The 24,568-nt window shown below is 37.7% G+C and overlaps 1 protein-coding gene across 8 annotated transcripts in view; it reads right to left on the reverse strand.

Moving 5' to 3' along the window:
* ATAD2 (ATPase family AAA domain containing 2) overlaps positions 1-24,568 on the reverse strand; it is a 59,652-nt gene that overhangs the window by 17,993 nt on the left and 17,091 nt on the right. For 7 of the 8 annotated variants that reach the window (XR_004987792.2, XM_045581503.1, XM_036437195.2 and 4 more), the window contains exons 7-14: positions 23,033-23,182; positions 22,301-22,418; positions 14,678-14,785; positions 13,551-13,659; positions 13,190-13,305; positions 9,364-9,538; positions 8,424-8,512; positions 421-580 (exon numbers count right to left, since the gene is read on the reverse strand). Coding sequence is in view for 7 of the 8 variants with exons in the window: in XM_045581503.1 (XP_045437459.1) it covers positions 421-580; positions 8,424-8,512; positions 9,364-9,538; positions 13,190-13,305; positions 13,551-13,659; positions 14,678-14,785; positions 22,301-22,418; positions 23,033-23,182 (1,025 nt within the window). In the remaining variant the exon portion in view is untranslated. The remainder of the gene's footprint in view (positions 1-420; positions 581-8,423; positions 8,513-9,363; positions 9,539-13,189; positions 13,306-13,550; positions 13,660-14,677; positions 14,786-22,300; positions 22,419-23,032; positions 23,183-24,568) is intronic. The other variant, XM_045581504.1, reaches the window with a different exon arrangement.

Raw genomic sequence — 24,568 nt, forward strand, 5'->3', positions numbered from 1 at the left:
TGAAAGGTCCCAGGTTCGATTCCGGTCAAGGGCATGTACCTTGGTTGCGGGCATATCCCCCAGTGTTGGGTTTGCAAGAGGTAGCTGATCGATGATTCTCTCTCATCGATGTTTCTAACTCTCTATCCCTCTCTCTTCCTCTCTGTAAAAAATCAATAAAATATATTTTAAAAAAAGAGAGACAAAGAATTTTAAGAGTATTTTTAAAGGAAGCATTGTTTAAAAAAAAATTTTTTTGACTTATTTTCTTTAAAAAGAGTAATATTCCCTAAAAAATACATACATTATTGGATGTTAATCATAGAACTTTGCTTCAAAACATACAAAACTCAACCTTCAAATTTTCATTGTACCAAGACTTGTTCATGATAAGGGTGACATATTTTGTCAAAATTTGAGTGATGTTACTTAAATTCTTACATCTTTATCAGGTAAGCTGAAAAGAAATTCTCTGTCAAAGCGACCAGGCCTTCGTAAAGCAGGATCAATAGAATCCAATCTGTTGGTAGCACCAATGACCACAATTTCTCCTCTGCTGTCCAATCCATCCATAAGAGCTAGCAGGGTGGAAACAATTGAACTAAATTTAAAAATAAGAGAGAAGAGATTAATCGATTGGATGTGGAATATATCACTTCTTTTGGTAAGAGGTTAATGCATTAAGCATGAATGAATTTTTTTAAGATTATGCCAGCCGAAACCGGTTTGGCTCAGCGGATAGAGTGTCAGCCTGCGGACTGAAAGGTCCCAGGTTCAATTCCAGTCAAGGGCATGTACTATGGTTGCGGGCACATCCCCAGTGGGGTGTGTGCAAGAGGCAGCTGATCAATGTTTCTCTCTCATAGATGTTTCTAGCTCTCTATCCCTCTCTCTTCCTCTCTATAAACAAATCAATAAAATTTAAAAAATAATAATAAAAGAAAATACTTAAAAAAAAAGTATCCCACTATTTTCAATAGATTTTTAAAATATCTGTAAAACAGTATACTAAAAAACATGTACAGATTAAAATAAATAGAAAACATAGATGGTTTTTAGAATGGATCCTGAAAGCCATTTCATAAAACATCATTTTTCAAATTCGCAAACAAAACATAAAAAAATACTAGTAAGTACCACACAGATAAACAGTATCTAAAATTGTAAAATGTTCCATTGCATATAGATTATCAAAGAACCTCAAAATAAAATAGAATACATATAAAGCATAAAATAGAATATAAATAGAGCATAGAATTTTAATTACTTTAAATATTTTATTGTGGAGAGAAGTAAAATAATTTCCACATCTTTATCACCTAGTTTCAACCAACAATATTTCTTTTCTATATCTTTACCTGATAGCTTTAAAAATCAAAACCTAAGGCAGATAATTTAATATAAATATATCATGTATGCATTTCTAAGATAAGGACTTTAAACACTCCCATGATACTATGACATCAATGTAAATAATAGTAATTCCTTAATATGATCTAATACTAGTACCAAATCACCCACGATTTATTAATTTATTCAATCAAGATCCATATTCTGCACTTGGCCATACAACCCTCAAATCCATACCAGTTCCCATCACATTCCCTCCCTTTTTTCCCCCTTCCTCCATGCCATTTATTTGTTAAAGAAACTGGGTCATTTGTCTTAAAGAATATTTTCCCCACATTGTGAACTGGGTTGATAGCTTCCTGATGGGGTCAACATAACTTGTCTTTTATCATTTATGTATCCTACAAACTTGTAGTTAGATCTGGAAGCTTAACAGATGCAGGAATAGCACATTTACTTGGAATAGCACATTTCATAGGAATATACCATGTGTTTCCAACTGTATACCTCAAGGGGTATACACAATACTAGTTTCTCACTTAAGGTCAGTGGGTTGAGTTTTTAAGAGAGGTATTGTCAGCTTACTCTACTCATTATAAATTTCACTATGAACCTTTATACTTTACTGTTTAGCAGCCACTGGTAATTACTTACTGCTTAGATCAGTATTTCTCAATATTGGCACAACTGTCATTTTGGGTCAAAGAATTCTCTGTGGTGGGAAGCTGTCCTGTGCATTCTAGGATGCAACTGCATTCCTGGTCTTCACCTACTAGATAGCACCGGCTCCCCTCCCCACTCCATACCACAAGTGTGAAAGTCAAAACTATCTGCAGACATTTGTCCTCTGGGGGACAGAGTCACCTCCAGATGAAAACTACAGGAAGAGACTCACTTTTTCATAAAGGGCTGCAAAATGCTGATTTTTCTAAAAATTAACTCAGTAATTTCCTTTGCTTTTATTAACGGTGATTTTCCTATAAAGAAGATTAATTGATCTATTATGAAATTATCCTGATTCATGGCCTGAATCATAGTTATAGAACAGGAAAAAGAAATGCCTGATTCATTTTCTTTATCCAATTTTCAGAGTAATGAGTCACTGTCTTAGCAACCTCAGAAAACCCAATTAGGCTTTTTAAGAAAGATCATTATATAACGACTTTTTAATGTGCTTGATGCATTTCAATCTATTGCAGTCATTATTATTTTTGATGTTCAAATCGTCTCATCTTTGTCCGGTGAAAACTCCTTCAAAATTTACTCCTATTTCATTCTGATATGAACCTAATAGTCTTCGATTGTTTCCTTGCTTCCAGGCATGATGAGATGTGCAGGCTTGTCTTATTTCCTGCCTCAACTCTGCAATCTATCATCTCTCCTAATAGTGCTAGTATTTAGAGCCCATAATCTGTGTGCTAGGGGTACAATTGCTACTGGATTGTGATTGCTTCTAGACCCTTTTAGTGTCCAGAGCAAGTAATTATTTTTTTCTTTAAAAAAAACTAATCATGGGAGAGGATCCAAGATGGCTGCTCAGGTAGACACCTAACCGCAGCAGCACACAACAATTTCAATGGAATACAACTAAAATGTAGAGTGGACATTGCCCAGAGCTACAGGTAATTGACTGACTGAAAATTCTACAAGAAGGAAAGAGAAAATCAGAAGGAAAATCAAAGGAGCTGAAAAAGCCTAAGGTACGGAGACATGCTGCGCGCACGCATGCATGCACGGAGAGGACGCAGCCGGAAAGGAGAAGGCTGGGTGCCTGCCTGGCGTTCCCTAGCAGGAAGGAAATAAAAGCCCTGGCCTGGGCTGAACCCCAGAACCGGCAGCGTTGAGCCCCAGTTATGGTCCAGACCCTGGGTACCTAGGCTCGGGCAGGGGGAGACGGGGCTGTGAGGCAGAATCCCAGGGGAGCGGTGAAAAGCAGAGCCTCTGGAGTCTCGCACATTGTGCGCAGAGGACTGAATGTTGACTCTGATGCTGGATTGCCCTGGTGAGAAGAAACAAAACTTCCGGCGGTGCTGAGCCTCAGTCCCGACTGCTCTGAACCCCAGTTCTAGGCCAATCCCTGGGGACCCAGGCTCAAGCAGAGGGAGACGGGGCTGTGAGGTGGAGTCCTGGGAGAGTGGCGAAAGGCCGAGCCCCCAGTGTCGCGCACATTGCGCAGAGGAATCTGTTGACTCTGATGTTAGACGCCCCTAGCAGGAAGGAGAAAAAAAGCTCCAGACTGGAGGAACGCGACGAGGAGCAGGAGCCCCTGCCGGACACCGGCCAGCTAGGCGCCAGCAAGGAGCTGGGCGACAGGGCCCCAAGGCGGGGGTGCCCCTGGGCCTTCAACCGCTGAGCGCGGGCCACGGAGCCGAGGCCGGAAGCTGCTTCCTGGGCGGCGCCAACCCCGGCAACGGGCTGAAGCAGCGCAGGAGCCCGCGGAGAACAAAGGGGTGCCACAGGCCAACCTGCTGAGCTTCCAGGACAAGGAGGAAGAAACCGAAGAAGTTTTCAATGTGAAGAAATCAAGTGAGAGCAAAAGATAGTAAAATTACTTAAGAATACAAAGAAGATCTTGAAAAATTGAAGACTAAGTCAGAACTCAACTCAGCAGCCAACATTGCAACATAAATGCGTTAAAAAAAAAAAAAAAAAAAAAAAAAAAAAGGACAGAATGTTGGAATGGCGGCGGCCAGGCCTAGAGTGGCCAGGCACAAGGCAGTGGCAGCCAGACCTGGAGTAGCAACAGCCAGGCCCCAGAGCAGCAGCAGCCAGAACCAGAGCAGCAACAGCCAGGCCTGGAGCAGCCAGATCTGGGGCAGTGGCAGCCAGGCCTGAGGCGGAGGCAGCCAAGCCCAGGGTGGCCAGTCTAGGAACTCCCAGGCCTGGAGCGGCCAGGCCCGGAGAAGCCGGGCCCAGAGCAGCCGGGTCAGGAGCAGCCAGGCCCAGAACAGCAGCAGCCAAGCCCGGAGCATCCAGGCTGGGAGCTGCCAGGCTCGGAGTGGCCGGGCCCAGGGCAGTAGGGCCCAGAGCAGCCGGGTCGGGAGCAGTCAGGCCCAGAGCAGCAGCAACCATGCTTGGAGCAGCCAGGTCGGGAGCGGCCGGGCCCGGAGTGGCCCAGAGCAGCCGGGTTGGGAGCAGTCAGGCCCGGAGCAGCAGCAGCCACGCACGGAGCAGCCAGGTCGGGAGCGGCAATGGCCAGACCCGGAGCAGCTGGTTGTGGAACGGACCAGAGCAACAGAGGCCAGGCCGGGAGCAGCCAGGCCAGGAACAGCTCGCTCCTCGCCTGCCTCCGCCCCAAGGCTGCCTCTCAGACATGGCTGGAAACTTTTGGGGGAACTTGAGGGTCTGCTGAATCAAGTGATGAAGGCTTAGATCTGGATGTGTTGAGTTAGTATAGCGCTGGGGTGTTGATCTGTGAGTGCCTTGTGTGGGGCCTGGATGAGGTTGGTTGATCTATTTGGAAATGTCTTCTGTGTGAAATGTATCCTTGACATGTGGAGGTATTATTGATTTGAGAAAATGCTAAGTAACTGATTTACTATCTAAAAAATTTAAAGTTCTGAAAGTTTAAGGTTTCTAGCCAAAAAGAGGTTTTAAAGCTAACACCTTAATTTTAATGGAGAAAGGGAATGACAAGCCCTTCCCACCCAGAACAGGTAATCCAATTCCAACCAGCAGATATGTTTAAACAATGTGTCCATTTACACTTGAATGGCTACACCTTTTGATAGCCTAAGGGCAAGTTTACATGTAAACAAGTTTGCTCTCAATTCCCAGGGCAGAAAAAAAACAAGGTTTAAAATTATTAGATTTTAAAATTTATTCTTAGAAGTATAAAAGTGTATTAATTAAAAAACAAAAACAAAAAAAGGAGATTGAAAAACCTGATGAACAATAATAGCGGTTCATTGTAGTAGAGTCAGCGATATGGGAGGGGATTGGACTGACTGTTTGGGGGGGGGGGGGAAGGGAGGGAGGAAGAGACTGAACATAAACTGTGCACCTAAGGATGAGGAAAATGGGGAGTGGGGAGGGGGCGGAGGGTGGGGTGGGAACCTGGTGGAGGGGGGAAGAAATGAGGAACCTTTGTAATAATATGAACAATAAATATTGATTAAAAAAAAAAAAGACTTTCAACAATAAAGATTTAGTTTTACAAAAAACAAAACAAAACAAAACAAAACTCATCATGAAATCATAATGATATATATATTTAAAACATAACCAAGGAGGTAAAAGACTTATACTTAGAAAACTATAGAACACTGAAAAAAGAGATAAAAGAAGATATAAACAAATGGAAGAATATACTGTGTTCATGGGTTGGTAGAATTAACATAATTAACATGTCCATACTACTCAAAACAATCTATAGATTCAGTGCAGTCCCTATTAAAATACCAATGGCATATTTCAGATCTAGAACAAATACTCTAAAAATTTATATGGAACCAAAAAGGAGTCTGATAGCTGCAGCAATCTTGAGAAAGAAGAACAAAGTTGGAGGGATCACAATACCAGATATCAACTATATTACAAAGCCACTATAATCAAAACAGTCTGATACTTGCACAAGAACAGGCATATAGATCAATGAAACAGAACAGAGAACCCAGAAATTGACCCAAGCCATTATGCTCAATTAATATTTGACAAAGGAGGCAAGAATATAAAATGGAGTAAAGATAGTCTCCTCAATAAATGGTGTTGGGATAACTGGACAGGTACATACAAAAAATGAAACTAGACCACCAACTTACACCACACACAAGAATAAACTAGATAAAATATTTAAATATAAGTTGTGAAACTATAAAAATCCTAGGAGAAAATGTAGGCAGCAAAATATCACATATCAGCCTGGCTGGTATTACTCAATGGTTAAGCATTGACCTATGAACTAGGTTAGGGTACATGCCCTGGGTTGCAGGCTCAATCCCCAGTAGGGAGCATGCAGGAGGCAGCTGGTCAGTGATTCTCTCTCATCATTGACGCTTCTATCTCTCCCTCTCTAAAATCAAGAAAAATGTAATTTTTAAAAATTGTGCTTTCTCCCTTCAGGGGGCGTGTTTGGCCATTCCCTCTCCCTTCTCCTTCCCCCAACATTTCCCCTAATCTCTAAGGGACCTTTTGCTATGGTCAAGAAATTCTTGTTTGCTTTTCTTAAAAATAAAATCAAATAAATAAAAAATTAAAAATATATATTTTTATATATTTATATCATTGATATTTATATAATGATATTTTTAATTCACAGTAAAGATTTTAATTGAACTTACTTTATATTTATATCCACTTTTTCTTAGGCTGAAATTTTATTTTCTAATGTATCAATATAATTATTTGTACATCAAATTTCTTGTTAAGTTTATTCTACATATAAAAAGTCATATATAAAACAATGTATGATTACTGGTAGGATATATACAGAGAACTCTTTACCATAGTACTTGACATTTTCATTTACTACTCAGAGCAACAAATGAAATTGTATAGCATCAAGTCAAAGAAGGCAACCAATTCATGTGTCTCCCACATTGATGTTTCTGTCTCTTCCTCTCCCACTCTCTCTAAAAATCAATGGAAAAATATCCTCTGCAGAGGATTAACAAAAATAAAAATAAAACTCAAGCTAGTTACTGAGGACATTCAGGGCAAAAACTGCCTAATTTCCATGGCATGTATCTTACCTGTGACAAAATGTGCTCCATGGTCAAAAAATGACAGACTGTAATTGAAGCTCATGTTGATATCAAGATTAGCAATGGTTTTTTGCTTCATCTATTTTACGCTGGTTTTACTAAAAAAATACAACTACCAAAGTTGGAAGACCTTATGCTTGGCATCAATAGGTCTACAGGATCCAGGAGAAGATAATGGAAATCATGACCCGAGAGGTGCAGACAAATTACTGGAAAGGAAGTGGTCAATACATTGATCCCAGATAGCATTGGAAAAGACATAGAAAAGGCTTGCCAGTCTACTTATCTGCTTCACAATGTTTTTGTTAGAAAAGTCAAATGCTGAAGAAGCCCAAGTTCAAATTGGGAAAACTCAGAGCTTTGAAGGTAGTAGTACTGGAAAAGCTATTGTGGATAAGACAGGTGTGAAAGTTAAATGAGCTAACGGATATGAACTGCCAGTCCAAGAATCTGTTTAAAATTAAGACTTTTTAATGGTGATAAGGAAAAAATACTATTTGTAATGTCATCTTTTTAAATCTTGGTTACAAACTTAAATGCACACTGTCCACTAAAGTAAGGCATAAAGCAAATGAGATGAGTGAGACAAACCAATGGTAAGTGTGGGGTTGTGATGTGGAATGTGGCTGAGTGTTCAGTCATAAGAGCATAACCACTTTTTATCTCCAACCACTTGAAGTGCAGAAGCTGACCCAGATTTGAAAAATAAGTTTTCTCTTTCTTAAATTTTATATTCAAATTTGTAAATATCTTTTAAATATTGCCAACCAATTCAGATTCTTTTAAGATACTGCCTGAGCCAAATAAAATATATCCTAGCATGACTACTAGTTTAATATTCTAATACTAGCACAATTTCCTCATTTTCAGGATGGGAAAATTGAATATCCCTTGTGATAAACTGTTTACTTAAGGGAATACTTTTCCTTAGTGCCACTGCCTCAAGACCCAGTTCGTTTTCAGTTTTTTAGAACTTCTTTTATTTTTTTTATTTATTTTTAAAAAAAAAAATTTTTTTTTAATATATTTTATTGATTTTTCACAGAGAGGAAGAGAGAGGGACAGAGAGCTAGAAACATCGATGAGAGAGAAACATCGACCAGCTGCCTCCTGCACACCCCCCACTGGGGATGTGCCCGCAACCAATTTACATGCCCCTGACCGGAATCGAACCCGGGACCCCTCAGTCCGCAGACCAACGCTCCACCACTGAGCCAAACCGGTTTCGGCTTTAGAACTTCTTTTAAAATGAGCTCGTAGCCCTAGCTGGTTTGGCTCAGTGAATAGATAAAAGCCTGCAGACTGAAGGGTCCTGCAACATTTAACCATTATATTGCTCATATAATACCAATACAGGGAAAAAGGCAGAAGTGTCATCAAGCAAATTTTTACCTGTGAATTTGATCTTGCCTGCTTGATCGTACTGGAGCCAGACCATCAATTTCATCAAAGAAAATAATGGATGGGCGCATCTGGTAAGCCTAGAAAGCAGGTTCAGTGGTTGCATGTTATCATGAAAAACTTCAAATATTAGACTTTATATAGACCATTTTAATCCATTTCATTAAAACTTGCTTACAAAACTTATAAGTTATAATAAATCTAAATGTAAATTCAAGAACTATGCTTTAAGGGTTCAGACTAAATTGTAACACATGGCTTCATTTTATTTGCATTTCAACTGGAAATATTTCATACATACTTTACTGGTTATATAATTTAGATTTCGTATAGCTATAGTTATTGGGACATATAAAAATCTATAAAAGACCAATTGTCAAAACAAGATAAAGAATAGAAAATGATATAACCTCCCTTCCTATCTGGATGGGAAAATAATTAGCACGATGCATTAGTTTGAAAAAGACATACCTCAGTAAAGTTAAAACAAAAATTCTCAATTTAAAGAGATTTAAAAGCATCTGTAATAATATGCCTTAGTAGATCAGAATGTATTATCTCACAATATGTTGTTAATACAATCTGCCATATACAATTAAAGCCAGTCTAGGGATGAACTAATCTTCTATGAAGACATAGCTCACTATTGTTATCTCCCTAAGTATGAAATTAGCGCTCTCTTTCTAGGTTCTAGGACTCCAAAGAACTTAGATCCAATCATTCCTTTCTCTTCTTACTATAAAACTATTCCTTATAGGTCAGTGTTATCTTAATACACAAAGAAAAATAATCTAGGAAGATTATATATTTGGATTAAGTCTTCTGAATTTTTGCTTTATGAAAAGTAATCAAATGCAAGATTTATCTAATCCTTACATACTTCCATCTACAATGACTGAAAAATCTATATAGGTAAATTTTAATATCATACCTGATCAAATAGCAATCGTAGCTGTCTTTCAGACTCTCCTACCCATTTACTTAGACAATCAGCACCTTTTCTCATGAAGAATGCTACTCTTTTATCCCCTTGACTGCACTCATTGGCAAGAGCTCTAGCAACCAGAGTTTTTCCGGTTCCAGGTGGGCCATAAAACAAACAACCTCTGTAAAAGAATAAGTATTATTTTATTATTACTACCGTATTTTTCGGACCATAAGACGCTCCAGACCATAAGACGCACCAGTTTTTAGAGAAGGGAAATGAAGAAAAAAAGATTCTGAAACAAATAGTGTCCTAAAATATTTTATGTGCATTAAAACCCAACATCACAGTCATAAACACATGTAATCAACCCTGTAAAGTAAACAGCAGCATTTAGAACCATTTTAGAGCTGGGCAAGCACACAGAGACCACACAGAGCTGGGCAAGTAAAAAAACTTTTTTTTAAAAGTATATGTGTAGGCTATATTTGGACCATAAGACGCAGGGACTTTTCCCCCCCACTTCTGGGGGGAAAAAAGTGCGTCTTATGGTCCGAAAAATACGGTACATAAAAAAATAAGACTATTTAGACAAAATTACAAACCAATTTCATGAGTGTACCTAATTAGTGAATAAAAAATAAATGAGCCCTAGCCAGTTTGGCTCAATGGGTGGAGCATCAGCCTGTGGACTGAAGGGTCCCAGGTTCAATTCCAGTCAAGGGCACATGCACAGTTGTGGGATCGATCCCCAATAGGGGAAGTGCAGGAGGCAGCCGATAAATTATTCTCTCTCATCATTGATGTTTCTATCACTCTCCCTCTCCCTTCAAATTTAAAATCAATAAAAACGTATTTTTTAAAAAAAGTAAATGAGACAATTGAAATATTTCAATTCACAGAGCACAACTTAAAACCTTGGAATTAATATTGACACTAAAAAATTAATACCGAAACTAAATAAAAACCTTTATTTAAAACACATCTTCTTTTAATCAAGTCTTGGTCTTTTGGCTAAGATGAAGTATAAAACATACTTTCTTTTATTCATTCATTGACTTTTTAAGTGTAACCTTTCCTAAATAAAGGAAAGGTTACACTTAAAAAGTTACACTTAAAGTTACACATAAAGTTACACTTAAAAAGACTTCATAGCTTAAAATCTTTGGCTTCATCTCAGTAACATAACACTAAAAGTTTTGTTAAAAAGTATGTGGGGACTAAATAGGAAAGGAAGATAAGAGAGAACTTAAATAACGGAGGTTTGGTGGTAGGGACTAAGTGTAAATAATTTAAAATAACTTTTGTGACACCACTGCCATAGGGTAACCTGTTTTTTGCACCCCCCTCCTCGCCCCCACAAAGTTCTAGTTATTTGTTGCTCTTAGGATAGAATTCTGATAAAATGAACTTTACTCATAATTCTTTTTTAAAAATATAGATTTTTTTAATTGATTTGAGAGAAGAAGGGAGAAGGAGAGAGAGAGTAACATCAATGATGAGAGAGAATCATTGATCGGCTGCCTCCTACACGCCTCCTACTGGGGATTGAACTGGCAACTGGACAGGTGGCCCTGACAGGTAATTGAACTGTGACCTCCTGGTTCATAGGTTGATGCTCAATCACCGAGTCACACCAGTCAGGCTCAGAATTAATAGAAATGTTAAAAGAGTATAGAAATATATGTCATAAATTAAAAGTCTATCAAACTAATATGAAATAATCAGTTTTGGATCATCAAATAACTACCCTTGAAAAGAAACACTTAAAAGGAAAATCCCAGAAAAGCAAAAATGACAAAATAAGAATGACAGGGGATAAGTCACAAGTGACAGATGAAATCTACTAAAAATTAATAAAATATAAAAGACAGTAAGATAGGGGCAATCAAGTAGAGATGTAAAAAACAAAGTAGCTGGTAAGAAAACAACTAAACAAACAAATGGGGGGAAAAAAGTGATTTCAACGTACAAAAAACAAGGTAGGTACAGATTTTAAAAACATATCTATTGAGCCCAGCTGGTGAGGCTCAGTGGTTAAGCACTGACCTATGAACCAGGAGGTCACAGCCTGGTCAGGGCACATGCCGGGTTTTGGGCTTGATCCCTATGAGGGGCTTTAAGGAGCCAGCAGATCAATGACTCTCTCTCATCATTGATGTTTCTATCTCTCTCTCTCTCCCCCATCCTCTCTGAAATCAATAAAAATATATTAAAAAAATAAAAATGTATCTATTTAGCCAACAATCTAATTTGTGAGACTATATTTTATTTATTTAAAAATATACCTTCTTGATTTTTTACAGAGAGAAAGGGAGAGGGATACAGAGCCAGAAACGTCGATGAGAGAAAAACATCGACCAGCCACCTCCTGCACACTCCGTACCGGGGATGTGCCCGCAACCAATGTACGTGCCCTTGACTGGAATTGAACCTGGGACCTTTCAGTCCGCAGGCCAATGCTCTATCCACTGAGCCAAACCGGTTTCGGCGTGAGACTACATTTTCAAGAAGGAATCAAGGATTTACACAAAGAGGAAGCAATGAGATGTACATTATATTGACACTATGATTATGAAAAGTTAGAAAAAAACTATAGTTAGCAACAGCAAAAGCAGATAAAATGTGACACAATCACATAATGGAATATTAGTTATTAAAATACAAAGAGAAAATATGAAAACAAGTTTACACAATCATATATTTGATTTCTATGGGAATAAATACATGTTGTAAAGGTGAAATAAGAGGAAAAATTTCAGGGATTTTGTTCTTCCTTTTCAAGTTCACTAAAATATTTTAAGTAGATAGTTCCAATACTTCCTGTAAGAAATGCTATTACTTAATATTAATATCTGATTAAAAATTTTTATGGAGTAATATTTCTGAAAAGTAAATTTAAAGACAAAAACTGAATTTCACCAATGTTTTTTTTAAAAAATATATATATTTTATTGATTTTTCAGAGAAGAAGAGAGAGGGATAGAGAGTTAGAAACGTCAATGAGAGAGAATCATCGACCAGCTGCCTCTTGCACACCCCCATGGGGGATGTGCCCGCAATCAAGGTACATGCCCTTCACCGGAATCGAACCCAGGACCTTTCAGTCCACAGGCCGACGCTCTATCCACTGAGCCAAACCGGTGCCGGCTTCACCAATGTTTTAACTGATTATTTTATAGTATACAACTTTTACAATGCAAAAGAATAAAAGCTTACTAATTTTAAAAGTTTACTTAAATTAATTTTCCATGGAGATGGGAAGTGAAATGGAGAACAGAGAAGTGGGCTACTACCTTTCTTAAAAAAAAAAAAAAATACATTTTTATTGATATTTTTTATAGAGGAAGGGAGGGAGAGAGAGAGTTAGAAACATCGATGAGAGAAAAACATCAATCAGCTGCCTCCTGCACATCCCCTACTGGGGATGTGCCCACAAACAAGGTACACGCCCTTAACTAGAATCGAACCGGTTAGGGCACTACCTTTCTTTAAAGACTTACAGCACAATTTAATTTTTAAACTATGTACATATATTACTATGATACAAATTTAAACTAAAATTTAAAAATGAGAAAAAAGTATGTATGGAAGGAATTTCACTAAATGTTTGAAAAACCATGGACAATCTTTTTTTCTCCATGGAGAATCTTTTTGAAATCATTTTTTATGCTAAACATTAAGTAAAAATATTCAAAGCACTGAGGACCTTGCAGGAAAAACATACAAATTATTGTAGACCTAAAATATTTCAACAGAGAAGCATTATCTTTCTGGACAACAGTTGAATAATGCAGATTTTTGGCTAAAATAAAATGTATAATTAAATTACCTTGGAGGTTGAATTTTGAATTTTTCAAAGACTTCCGGATAAAGTAATGGGAATACCACCATCTCCTTTAGAGCTGCAATATGATTAGACAGACCACCAACACTATCAAATCGTACCTGGTGATGAAAGGGAAATATAGACATTCTTTGATTTAGAGTCAAAGTTAAAATGTTAAAATGTCACTCTATTCCTAAACTATACACAACCTACACACAATCAACTGAGTTAACATTAAAATATATCTTAGTTGTGGTCTAAAGGTAAAAAAGAAAAATCTGTAAAAATTAAACTTTCTGATAAAAAAACACCTTTAAAACTAAAATTATTACAGTTGAAACATATATTTTAGGACAGTACTCACTGAAGAATCTAATTGCATTGGATCAACATCAGCAAGGCTTGCTCCAATTTTAATTCGATCTTTATAAATTCCTTTTAATTCATCTTTCCGAAAATTTAGTGGCAGGCACCTATTTTTTAAAAAGATGTGAAAAAATATAAACAAAACCATCAACTCACCTTTCTCCCCCAAATGCCATGTTAAAATATACACATTTTTCTTCTTTTTTTTTTTTAAAATATATTTTATTGATTTTTTACAGAGAGGAAGGGAGATAGAGTTAGAAACATCGATGAGAGAGAGTCATTGATCAGCTGCCTCTTGCACACCCCCTACTGGGGATATGCCTGCAACCAAGGTACATGCCCTTGACCGGAATCGAACCCGGGGCCCTTCAGTCCTCAAGCCAACACTCTATCCATTGAGCCAAACCGATTTCAGCACACGCATTTTTCTTAAAAATTTCAAAATAAATTAAATTTCAACTACAGCAATCTTAAGATTATGAATTTCAGTTTCCTCATTTTCTATATAGGTTGAGAATTTGTTAGAAAATAGTTATATCTGAAGCTTTATTATTAAAGACATACAATCAAATGAAAATACCAATTTTTAAGAAGTTGCATCACCATAAGGTAATTCATGACTGAAAATTCAGATTGTATCAATACACATTATAACTAGAGGCCTGGTGCACGAAATTCGTGCACAGGTGGTAGTGGTTGTGGTGGGGGAGCCCTCTGCCAGGTCTGAACTCTCTCCAATCTGGGACCCCTCAGAGGATGTCCCTGGAATCGGACCTAAACTGGCAATTGGACATCCCTTTCACAATCCTGGACAGCTGGCTCATAATTACTCACCTGCCTGCCTGCCTGGTCACCCATAATTGCCCCCACCCCCGCACTCCCCCCACCCCCGTGGCCTGATCGCCTTATGTGCCCTTGACCAGAAATGAACACAGGACCCTTTAGTCCACAGGCCAATGCTCTATCCACTGAGCCAAACCAGCTATGGCTGCATTGTTATTATACATTAATCTGTTGTATAATTTTTTAATCAGTCAAGCTATTCTTATTCCCAAATTATTCAGCTTTCTCACCATTAAGAAAAAAAGGTGGTAGTTTTAAAAGGCTTGAAGTAACATTTACCTGTTGATAGCTCTATTACGACTCCTTTTCCTGCGCCTCTCAAAGTGCTGCTCATCTTCAGAAGAGGAAGAGGAAGTGGAATCACTACTGTGAATTGCATGCCTTCGCCTGAAGTAAAGAAGAAACTAAAATCATAATGAAGAATGGCAGGGAAGAAAGGCATAAGATGTAAACATCAGAAATTCCCAATAATCCCAAATGGCTTACCCTAAAATGAATAAATTTGCTGAACCAATGAAGTAAGCTTTGTTGGCTAAATTTTTTAAAGGAAATAAAAGACTTGGATAACTAAGAGGAAAGGGAAAAAAGATAAAAGGCTGTGGTAAGCTGACCATCAAATGTTCACTAAGACAGCATACAGTTTAGACCAGCGGTCAGCAAACTTTTTAGTCAACAGTACAACAATTGAGATTTCTTTTGAGAGCTAATTTTTTTAAACTTAAACTTCTAACGCCACTTCTTCACCCAAGCCGTGGTATTTTGTGGAAGAGCCACACTCAAGGTGCCGAAGAGCCACATGAGGCACGAGAGCCGCAATTTGCTGACCATGGGTCTAGACAGTTACTCTTAAGTTCTCAGGCTTTATATAAATCAGTTACTCAAAGAAAGCTGAGATAAAGATTAGAATCTTTGAGACTGTAATTTTAGCAAATTATTTTCAATATTATAGAATATAAAATTTTACATTTGGAAGGGAATTACCCATTTTAAAATGTCAAATAATCTTTGAAGGAGAACATGAGAATTATTATGCAAACCAGAAGGGATCAAGAAGGGTTAAAAAAAAGTGCTAGGAAACAGGGACAAATAAAATGCCTTTTATCTACAGTATATCAGCAACTGTAAATTCACAACTACCACTTAACCACTGTGTAAATGTAAATGAGTTGCCAAACCCATATCTCAATCTTCTCACACAAAAAAATTTATAATGAAATTCTTAGCTTGGTTGATAGTATTAAATAAGGTCTCAAGTGCTACGAATATTCAAAGAAATTTTAAATCATTTCTACTACATTTTGAACAGTTGCAAAAGACCCACAGGGAAAAAGGAAACAAATAAAAAACAAAACAAAACACCAAACACAAAAAAATCTGGCTAGAAAACCTTTAATTATTCCATTGGCTTCAGGTCTAGAGCTTTTTCTGAGTCAGAGTGCAATCATGGTTAAGTAGGTATTTCCAAAAATATAAAAGGTTCACTTTTCTATTGTCTGTATAATGTAGGTAGGTCCAAAATCTCATACCTAAAAAATTCTGAACACAAGCTTTTCCATTACACATTTAGCAAAATATGATCTGAAATGTCATAAAAGCAATTCAGTCTCCATTAGTCCCACTTACTATGATTATTCATATCTTCTCCTATAGAATTAATGTATCTGACTAAGGAGTGCTGGCCCAGACACCATTGGAGATGTTTGTGTTGCATGTTACCTTTGTAAATCCCCTCTCAAAAATCTGAATTGTGGCCGAAACCGGTTTGGCTCAGTGGTAGAGCGTCGGTCTGCGGACTGAAAGGTCCCAGGTTCGATTCCGGTCAAGGGCATGTACATTGGTTGCGGGCACATCCCCAGTAGGGGGTGTGCAAGAGGCAGCTGGTCGATGTTTCTCTGTCATCAACATTTCTAGCTCTCTATCTCTTTCCCTTCCTCCTCTCTGTAAAATATCAATATATTAAAAAAAAAAAAAATCTGAATTGTGAAGCACCAATGGCCCCTAGGGTTTTGGAAAAAGGGTTATGGAAACATAGATATAAGTGAGAAAATCCTTCACTGTCCACCTACCCAAACATGTCCAAGAACACCTTTATGATCAGCCTGAAACTAAAAAATTTATATATATATATAAAATCCTAAGCAACCATTACGACCAGTTGACTGGTCAACCAGTCGCTATGACACACACTGACCACCAGGGGGCAGATGCTCAATGCAGGAGCTGCCCCCTGGTGGTCAGTGCACTCCCACAGCCAAACTCCTATGGTCTCTCCCCTAAGTTGACCAACCTCCCACTGTCCCTCTCTCTGGACTGGGCGAGACAGCCAGGCAAAGGGATCCCACCTGTGCACAAATTTGTGCACCAGGTCTCTAGTCTAGTATAAGACTGAAATTTTATATTAAAAAACCTACCTATTTTATGTTACAACTAGAAACCTAGTGCACAAAATTAGAGTACAGGTAGGATCACTAGGCCTGGCCAGCAATCAGGGCCAATTGGAGCCTTCCGGTTGCCGGACAGGGTCTCCCTTCCCTGGCTGCCAGCCGCCGGCTGGTGCCTTCCTTTGTTCCATGCCACCCCCTGGTGGTTAACACACATCATAGTGAGTGATCGAACTCCTATGGAGACACTTTGCATATTAGCCTTTTATATATATAAATATTATAAAGATTCTAACTTGCAGTCACATAATTATATGTGAATTCACATATAATTAAGACTAACTTCACAATTTAAAAAAAGAGACTAACATTTACTAAGTGCTTCTTGTACCAAGTAGTTGACATATTATCCTATATAATAAAGATGCAAATTGGTCCTCACACCCATGTTGTCACAAGATGGTCACCCCCACATTGTCACAAGATGGCCAGCAGGGGAGGGCAGTTGGGGTGACCAGGCCTACAGGGGAGGGCAGTTGGGGGTGATTGGGCTGGCAGGGGAGCAGTTACGTGTCAATCATGTCAACAGGGGAGTGATTAGGTGTCAATCATGCTGGCAGGGGAGCAGTTAGGTGTCAATTAGGCTGGCAGTCAGAGTGGTTGGAGCAATCAGGCAGCCAGGCAGGCAAGTAGTTAGGAGACAGCAGTCCCAAATTGTGAGAGAAATGTCTAACTACTGATTTAGGCCCCAGCCTGCAAGAATGGGGCTTACACCAGCAGTTGGAAATCCTCCAAGGGGTCGCAGATTGGAGAGGGTGCAGGCTGGGCTGAGGAATATCCCCCCCGCCCCCCCACACACAGTGCACAAATTTTGTGCACCAGGCCTCTAGTCTCATATAATATTAATTAAAATTTTGGAAAAGTACTTATTAGTAGGCTCATTTTACAGTCAGAGCTAATGTGGCTCACAGTTAAAAGAACTTGTTCAAAATATCAGAATTAGTCAATGATGGTATCAGCATTAAAACTCATGCCTGTCGCCCTAGCCAGTTTGGTTCAGTGGACTGAGTGTCTGCCTGTGGACTGAAGGGTCCCAGGTTTGATTCTGGTCAAAGGCATGTACCTTGCCTGTGTACCTCCCAGTAGGAGGTGTGCAGGAGGCAGCTGATAGATGTTTCTCTCTCTATCCCTCTCCCTTCCTCTCTGTAAAAATCAATAAAATATATATTTTTTAAAAACACACACAAATAAAACCTCATGTCTGTCTATTCCAAAAATCCGCATTCTATACATTACTATACTGGTAATTTCCAGTTGTTTATTTCACAAACCAGTAAAGTTACAAGCAAACAACAAGACTTTGTGGACTGTCATAAAATTTTCAACATTTGACTTACAAATCTGAATTATTTTAAAACATTCAAGTATAGTTACAACAACAATCACATGTAGCCCTTAATATGTGCCAGATACTATTTTAAAAGGTTTACATGTATTAAGTCATCTAATTCTCACAATATTACAAAATAGGTGCTATTACCCCCATTGTGGGGATAAAAAAACTGAAGCATAGGCCAAAACTGGTTTGGCTCAGTGGATAGAGTGTTGGCCTGTGGACTGAAAGGTCCCAGGTTCGATTCTGATCAAGGGCATGTACTTTGTTTGTAGACACATCACCAGTAGAAGGTGTGCAGGAGGCAGCTGATCAATGATTCTCTCTCATCGATGTTTCTAACTCTCTATTCCTCTCTATAAGAAATCAATAAAAATACTTAAAACAAAACAAAACAATAAAGCAAAAAACTGAAGCATAGAGAGATTACGTAACTTGTCCAAAGTCACAAATAAGTGGTGGAACTGAGCTGGCAACATGAGCTGTCATAATCATGGGTCCAGGTTCTTCATAATTTTTCTATACTGAAGAAAGGCCATTATTTCAGTTTAAAAGATTATAAACATACATATTCATATTTGTGTGTGTGAACGTTTTTTTCATTTTATTAAAAACTGTTGAAAAATTTAGCATGACAAGCACTGTAAGCCTAACCACAGTGTAGAGTAGCCAGTTGTAGTTCCTTAGCAAGGAAGGAGTACTTTTTTTTTTTTTTTTGTCACATCAGAGCAGGCATTTATTTTTATTTATTTTTAATATATTTTATTGATTTTTTTTTTGCCCTCCTCCCTCTTATACATACCCTCCCTTCCTAGAGTTTTATGTCCATTGGTTGCACTTATATGCATGTATATAAGTCGAAAGGAGTACTTTGGAATATACTGGTGAGACAACTGTATTATTATATTATCTTCTTGTTCAGAGGGACTAGGCTTGTTCCAGAAACTGCAGATCAAGCTAAAGAATAATCTTTAGATGACTAGAGGTTATCACTCATAAGGAAGGAAGAAAATCCTGCTTAAAGGCAGTATTCCTGAAGCTCTATGATAAGTTGCCAAAAGACCATTGGAAACTCCCACACTGTGGCTGAAAGCTTTAACCATTTTCCAAGATACTAAAAGCAATGTTCAAGTGATTCTTTGGATGTGTGCTTTGTTTCTGTGCCTAACTAAGTAGTTGTAGTAGAACATGAATATAAACAAAAGCTGGTCTAAAAAATAAAAAGGCTAAGCAAAGCATCATTAAAGTTGTTAGAAAAAAATTGAGATGTTCATATCACCTTGTGAAGGAAGTTAAAAAAAAAAAAGGTTTAAAGGGCTACATTCAAAAGGCCAGATAATTCCAAGTGTTAGAAAGACAAGGAGAAACTAGAACTCTGGCTGTTGGGAATGTAAAATGAGGCAGTCATTTGAAAAATAATCTGGCACCTCCTCAAAACATTAAATATAGTTAGCATTTGACCAAGCAATTCTACTTCTAGGTTATAAATGAAAACATATATCCAAACAAAAAGTTGTATACAAATGTTCACAGTAGCATTATTCATAACAGCCAAAAAGTGGAAACAACCCAAATGTTCATCAACTGATGAATGAATATGGTATATTTATACAACAGAATCTCATTTGGCAATGAAAAGGAATGAGGTACTAATACATACCACTACACTAAAGAACCTTGAAAGTATTTATAACAAGTGAGAGAAGCTAGTCACAAGAGATTCCACTTATATGAAATACCCAAAATAAGCAAATTTATAAAGACAGAAAGTGGCTTAGGGCTGGGGGGAGGGGAGGGGTTGTTAGGGTAGGGTAGAAATATTGGGAGCGGGGGGTGATAACTAAAGAGTACAGGCAAGAAAAATATTCTAAAATTATTGTGGGCCCTAGTCAGGTAGCTCAGTTGATTAGAGTGTCGTCCCCATATACTAGGTTCAACCCCCAATCAGGGAGTATATAAGAAATCAACTAAAGAATGCATAAATAAACGGGACAATAAAATCGATGTTTCTCACTTTGTCTTTCAAATCAATCAATAAACATTTTTAAAATAAAAAACATTATGAGATTTTTAAAATAAATTTACTGTGGTAATAGTTGCACAACTCTGTGAATATACTAAAAGCTATTGAATTGTATACTTTAAATTGGTAAACTATATATATGTGAATCATGTCCCAATAAAGCTGTATCAAAGAAAAATTGTTTAAAGGGTTATCAAAACCAATACCAAGAAGGTCAGTAAGTCACATAATATGACTCTAGGATACATAGTAAATCATAGTTCATAGTACTTTTAATTTAAATGTGCCAGGATCCTCCACTAGCCTATGACATCCAAGGGCAGGAATCCTGGCTTCATCAGTTTTATATCCATAGTACTTGGTACATGGAAGTACTCAAACATTTGTTAAATAATTGGAATGGGGGCTGGGACCGGTTTGGCTCAGTGGATAGAGCGTCGGCCTGTGGACTGATTCCGGTCAAGGGCATGTACCTTGGTTGCGGGCACATCCCCAGTGGAGGGTGTGCAAGAGGCAGCTGGTCGATGTTTCTCTCTCATCAACGTTTCTAACTCTCTGTCCCTCTCAATTCCTCTCTGTGTAAAATCAATAAAATATATTAAAAAATAAAATAAAATAATTGGAAGGGGGATGGGGGAAACCCTGCACCCAAGAAGCTATGCAACAATGTGAGACACTTCATATAGAGAAAGTGCAGACTCTGTGAACCAAAAGGGGCAAAAAGTTTCTTACCTGCTACAAGATATACGGTAGGTGGTGATTGTAGAGGTAATCAGTCAACAAGTATGTTATTTCCAGTATGCTACTTACAACAAAGATGAGGGAAGAAATTAAATCTCAAAGTAACTGCCAGCCTCTCACTTCTGCTGAATCAAATAGAGATCTATCCCTTGAGTCAGGCAACCAAGAACTGCCTGGGCCTTATGATTGTTGGGGACTCCAGGGAGTAATATGCCTTACTCTCCTTTTCTGAAGATAATTAAATTTCACTATCAAAATAATGGTCTTTAACGAGGAACCTACGAAAAATATTGACAATGTGGCCTCCTTTCAAGTACAATTTATCTTGAGTTTGCCTTCCTGGTCTTCTAGTTGTGAGAAAAGGGATGATGATACAAGAAATCTAGAATGTACAATTGTGACTTTGGCACTCTGAAATTAAAGAGTCACAGGGACACAGATTTATTTTATATTTTTCCGAAAAGACAGGAAATTTGTCAGCACCTACAAAGGTGTTGCCTTCCATGACCAAAACATGATCAGATAGATAGTCTGCTTCTGGGAGGAATCTTTTAAGAACTGTTCAAATAGCTGAATTCTCACAGGACTTCAGTCTCACTTCTGAGCAAATTACTATTAGGAAAAAAGTGCCATTTCCCACCCCAGTGTCATTTTTTCCTGCCCTTTTAGTTTTCTCTAACAAGCTCTCTCACTCATGAACAACTACAATGTTACTATTATCCAGAAAGTTCTAATAGGTCAGAAAAACTTTTACTACTTAGGAGAAAGAGGAAATAACAACAATTACCTCTTTGGATTTAAATATAAAAAACAAGCAACAAAAGTTGGGATGTGGAAGAAAAAAGAAACACACAAATAATTTAAATAGAGAAAATTAACACTACATATATAAAATAAATTTTTAAGATCAATCCAGAAAAAGATGGTCAGAGTCGTGACAAATCTAGAAGCAATGTAACTTAGAAGGCTTTTCATCTTAGGAAAATATATTTGTGATAGTATGTGGAGACAAAATTAAACCTATATTTAACTTAATGTAAAGACTAAAGAAAACAGTCTACATAAAATGCTTAATACCAAGCTAGGAATACAGTAAACACTGAAGCAAAGGAAGCTCTCTATTATTAAAGTGTGGAACAACGGAGTAAACTACCTTACCATGGTAGTTACTAACAATTCCTATTAGTGGAAGCAAAAACTAGTCAGTGGTAGTAGAAATTAAAGCACTACAGGCAGAGTTAACTACTTCCCCAAATATACAATTCTAGAATTCTATTCTGATATCCTCAATCCCAAGACTCTAGAATCCTACCGTAACATAGACACAACTATGTCATAAATCAATTACTACTTCAAAACCAAACCTGTTCATTCGTTTGCAGTAAGGACTTCTTGGTCCGGCAGAAGATAATCGATATCTTGGTCTGGCAGGAGAAGCTGGGCCACTATAAAATATGTTAGGCTTTCTCTGGTGACGAGGTTCTAAAAGAAGGAGTAAGAATGTACATGACATTTGAATATGTTTGAAGGTAATTTTGTTCTTCATATAAACATTTTCAAAGGTGCTGCCCCTTCCATGAAAATATTAGTACCGGTACACATCTACTATAGAATATCCTACAATTCATATTTCCAATTATTTATGTCTGCAGGGCTACTACTGAAAATATGTATAGCACATACACCAACAACCAAACGTACACTGACCATAAATGACCATTATGATTATACTGACAGATAACAGCTCACTATCAGAACTGCATGAGGCACAACTATCTTAAGCATTGAGGCACAACTTTAACATAAACAATAAGCAGTTATATTTATATAAACTGACAAATTAAGTAGAAAGCTGTATGATATAAAATAATTAAAGACAGACATGAAATTTCAAAACAGCTCAATTATTTGCTTTGGGTAATAACTAAAATTTAACTCTTTTTCGAAGAATTGACTTATTGCACTTTTAAGATAGGTTAAGAAAGACAAAAACTATGTGTATTATGCAAAATAAAAACTAAAAACATAATAAAAGAGGAAGGGCAGAAAGACAAAGGTAATAAAATTATATCTCCTGGGGAAAAAATAGCATTTACTTTCCAATGGAGCCTGGTAGTAAACAGTAGCTTTTCTCTGTCTAAGATAATATCGTTTCTGATTATCTTCTTCTCCATCTTCTTCATCTTCATCATCTTCCTCTTCACCATCATCTTCATCTTCTTGGTCTTCACCCTCTTCAGATGATTCTACAATTTAAAAATATTTATTAGGATAATCACACCAAAATGTTAACACTTTTTAACATAGGGTAACTGAGAAAGAGCCCCTTTGTTAAAATATATTTACTTCTAGATTCTTCTTCTTCTTTTTAATATATTTTTATTGACTTCAAAGGGGAAGGGAGAGGGAGAGATAAAAACATCGATGAGAGAGAATCATTGATCAGCGGCCTCCTGCACATTCCCCACTGGGGATTGTGGCCATAACTTGGGCATGTGCCCTGATAGGGTATCAAAGAGTGACCTTCTGGTTTATAGATTGATGCTCAAACCACCAATCCATACCAGCCAGGCTCTTCTAGCTTATTCATAGAAAAAATTTAATTTTTTCTTTACATTTTTTTTATTGATAGATTTCAGAGAGAGGGGAAAGGAGAAACATCAATTTGTTATTTCACTTATTTATGTATTCATTGATTGCTTCTTGTATAAAACAATCTAATTCTGCCCTAGTTGCTTTGGCTCAGTGGATAGAGCATTGGCCTGAGGACTGAAGGGTTCTGGGTTTGATTCTGGTTAAGAGCAAATGCCTGGGTTGAGGGCTTGATCCCCAGTAGGGGGTGTGCAGGAGGCAGCTGATCAATGATTCTCTTTCATCACTGATGTTTCTCTCCCTCTCCCATCCTCTCTGAAATCAATAAATATTTATCCACACTAATAAAAGAGAAAGATGCAAATTGACTGTACCTCCACAATGCCCAACAGACAATCAGGAGTATGCATATCAAATTAACCCAACAAAGATGGCAGGTTAATTTGCATACACAAGTGCCGAGCAGCCAGGGGTGACAACGCAGGCGTTCTGCACTGCCCCAGCAGCTCTGGGCCTCTGGGCAGTGTGGGAAGGCAGAAAGGCGGCTCTGGCCAGAGCAAAGGCAGAGCTGGCAGCCAGGGGAAGGAAGGCCCATTCTTGCACGAAATCTTCATGCATCAGGCCTCTAGTATATATATAAAAATCTAATTCTTTCACAACATTAAATAACTTTTTAATGAAATAAAATAATTGTAGAATTAAAAACAACTAGAGAAAGAAAAAAGGAACTAGAGAAAAAATTTAAAGGCTACTGTTAGCCCTGGCCAGATAGCTCAATCAGTTAGATTGTCATCCTGATCCACCAAAGTGGCAGGTTCAGATCACATACAAGAATTAACCAATGAATGCATAAATAAATAGAACAATAAATCAGAGTTTCATTTTCTCTCTCACTCTCTCTCAAATCAATAAATAAAAATTTAAAAAATAAATTAAAAATAAAGGCTACTGTCAGTAGGTACCAAATTAAAGTCTATGGTATTACTGCTAATTTCATAAATACAGATAACTATACTGGTAAGCTTCAAGAAAATGTAACA

This window comes from Pipistrellus kuhlii, unplaced genomic scaffold, assembly GCF_014108245.1.
Source record: "Pipistrellus kuhlii isolate mPipKuh1 unplaced genomic scaffold, mPipKuh1.p scaffold_m20_p_14, whole genome shotgun sequence".
Lineage (NCBI taxonomy): Eukaryota > Metazoa > Chordata > Mammalia > Chiroptera > Vespertilionidae > Pipistrellus > Pipistrellus kuhlii.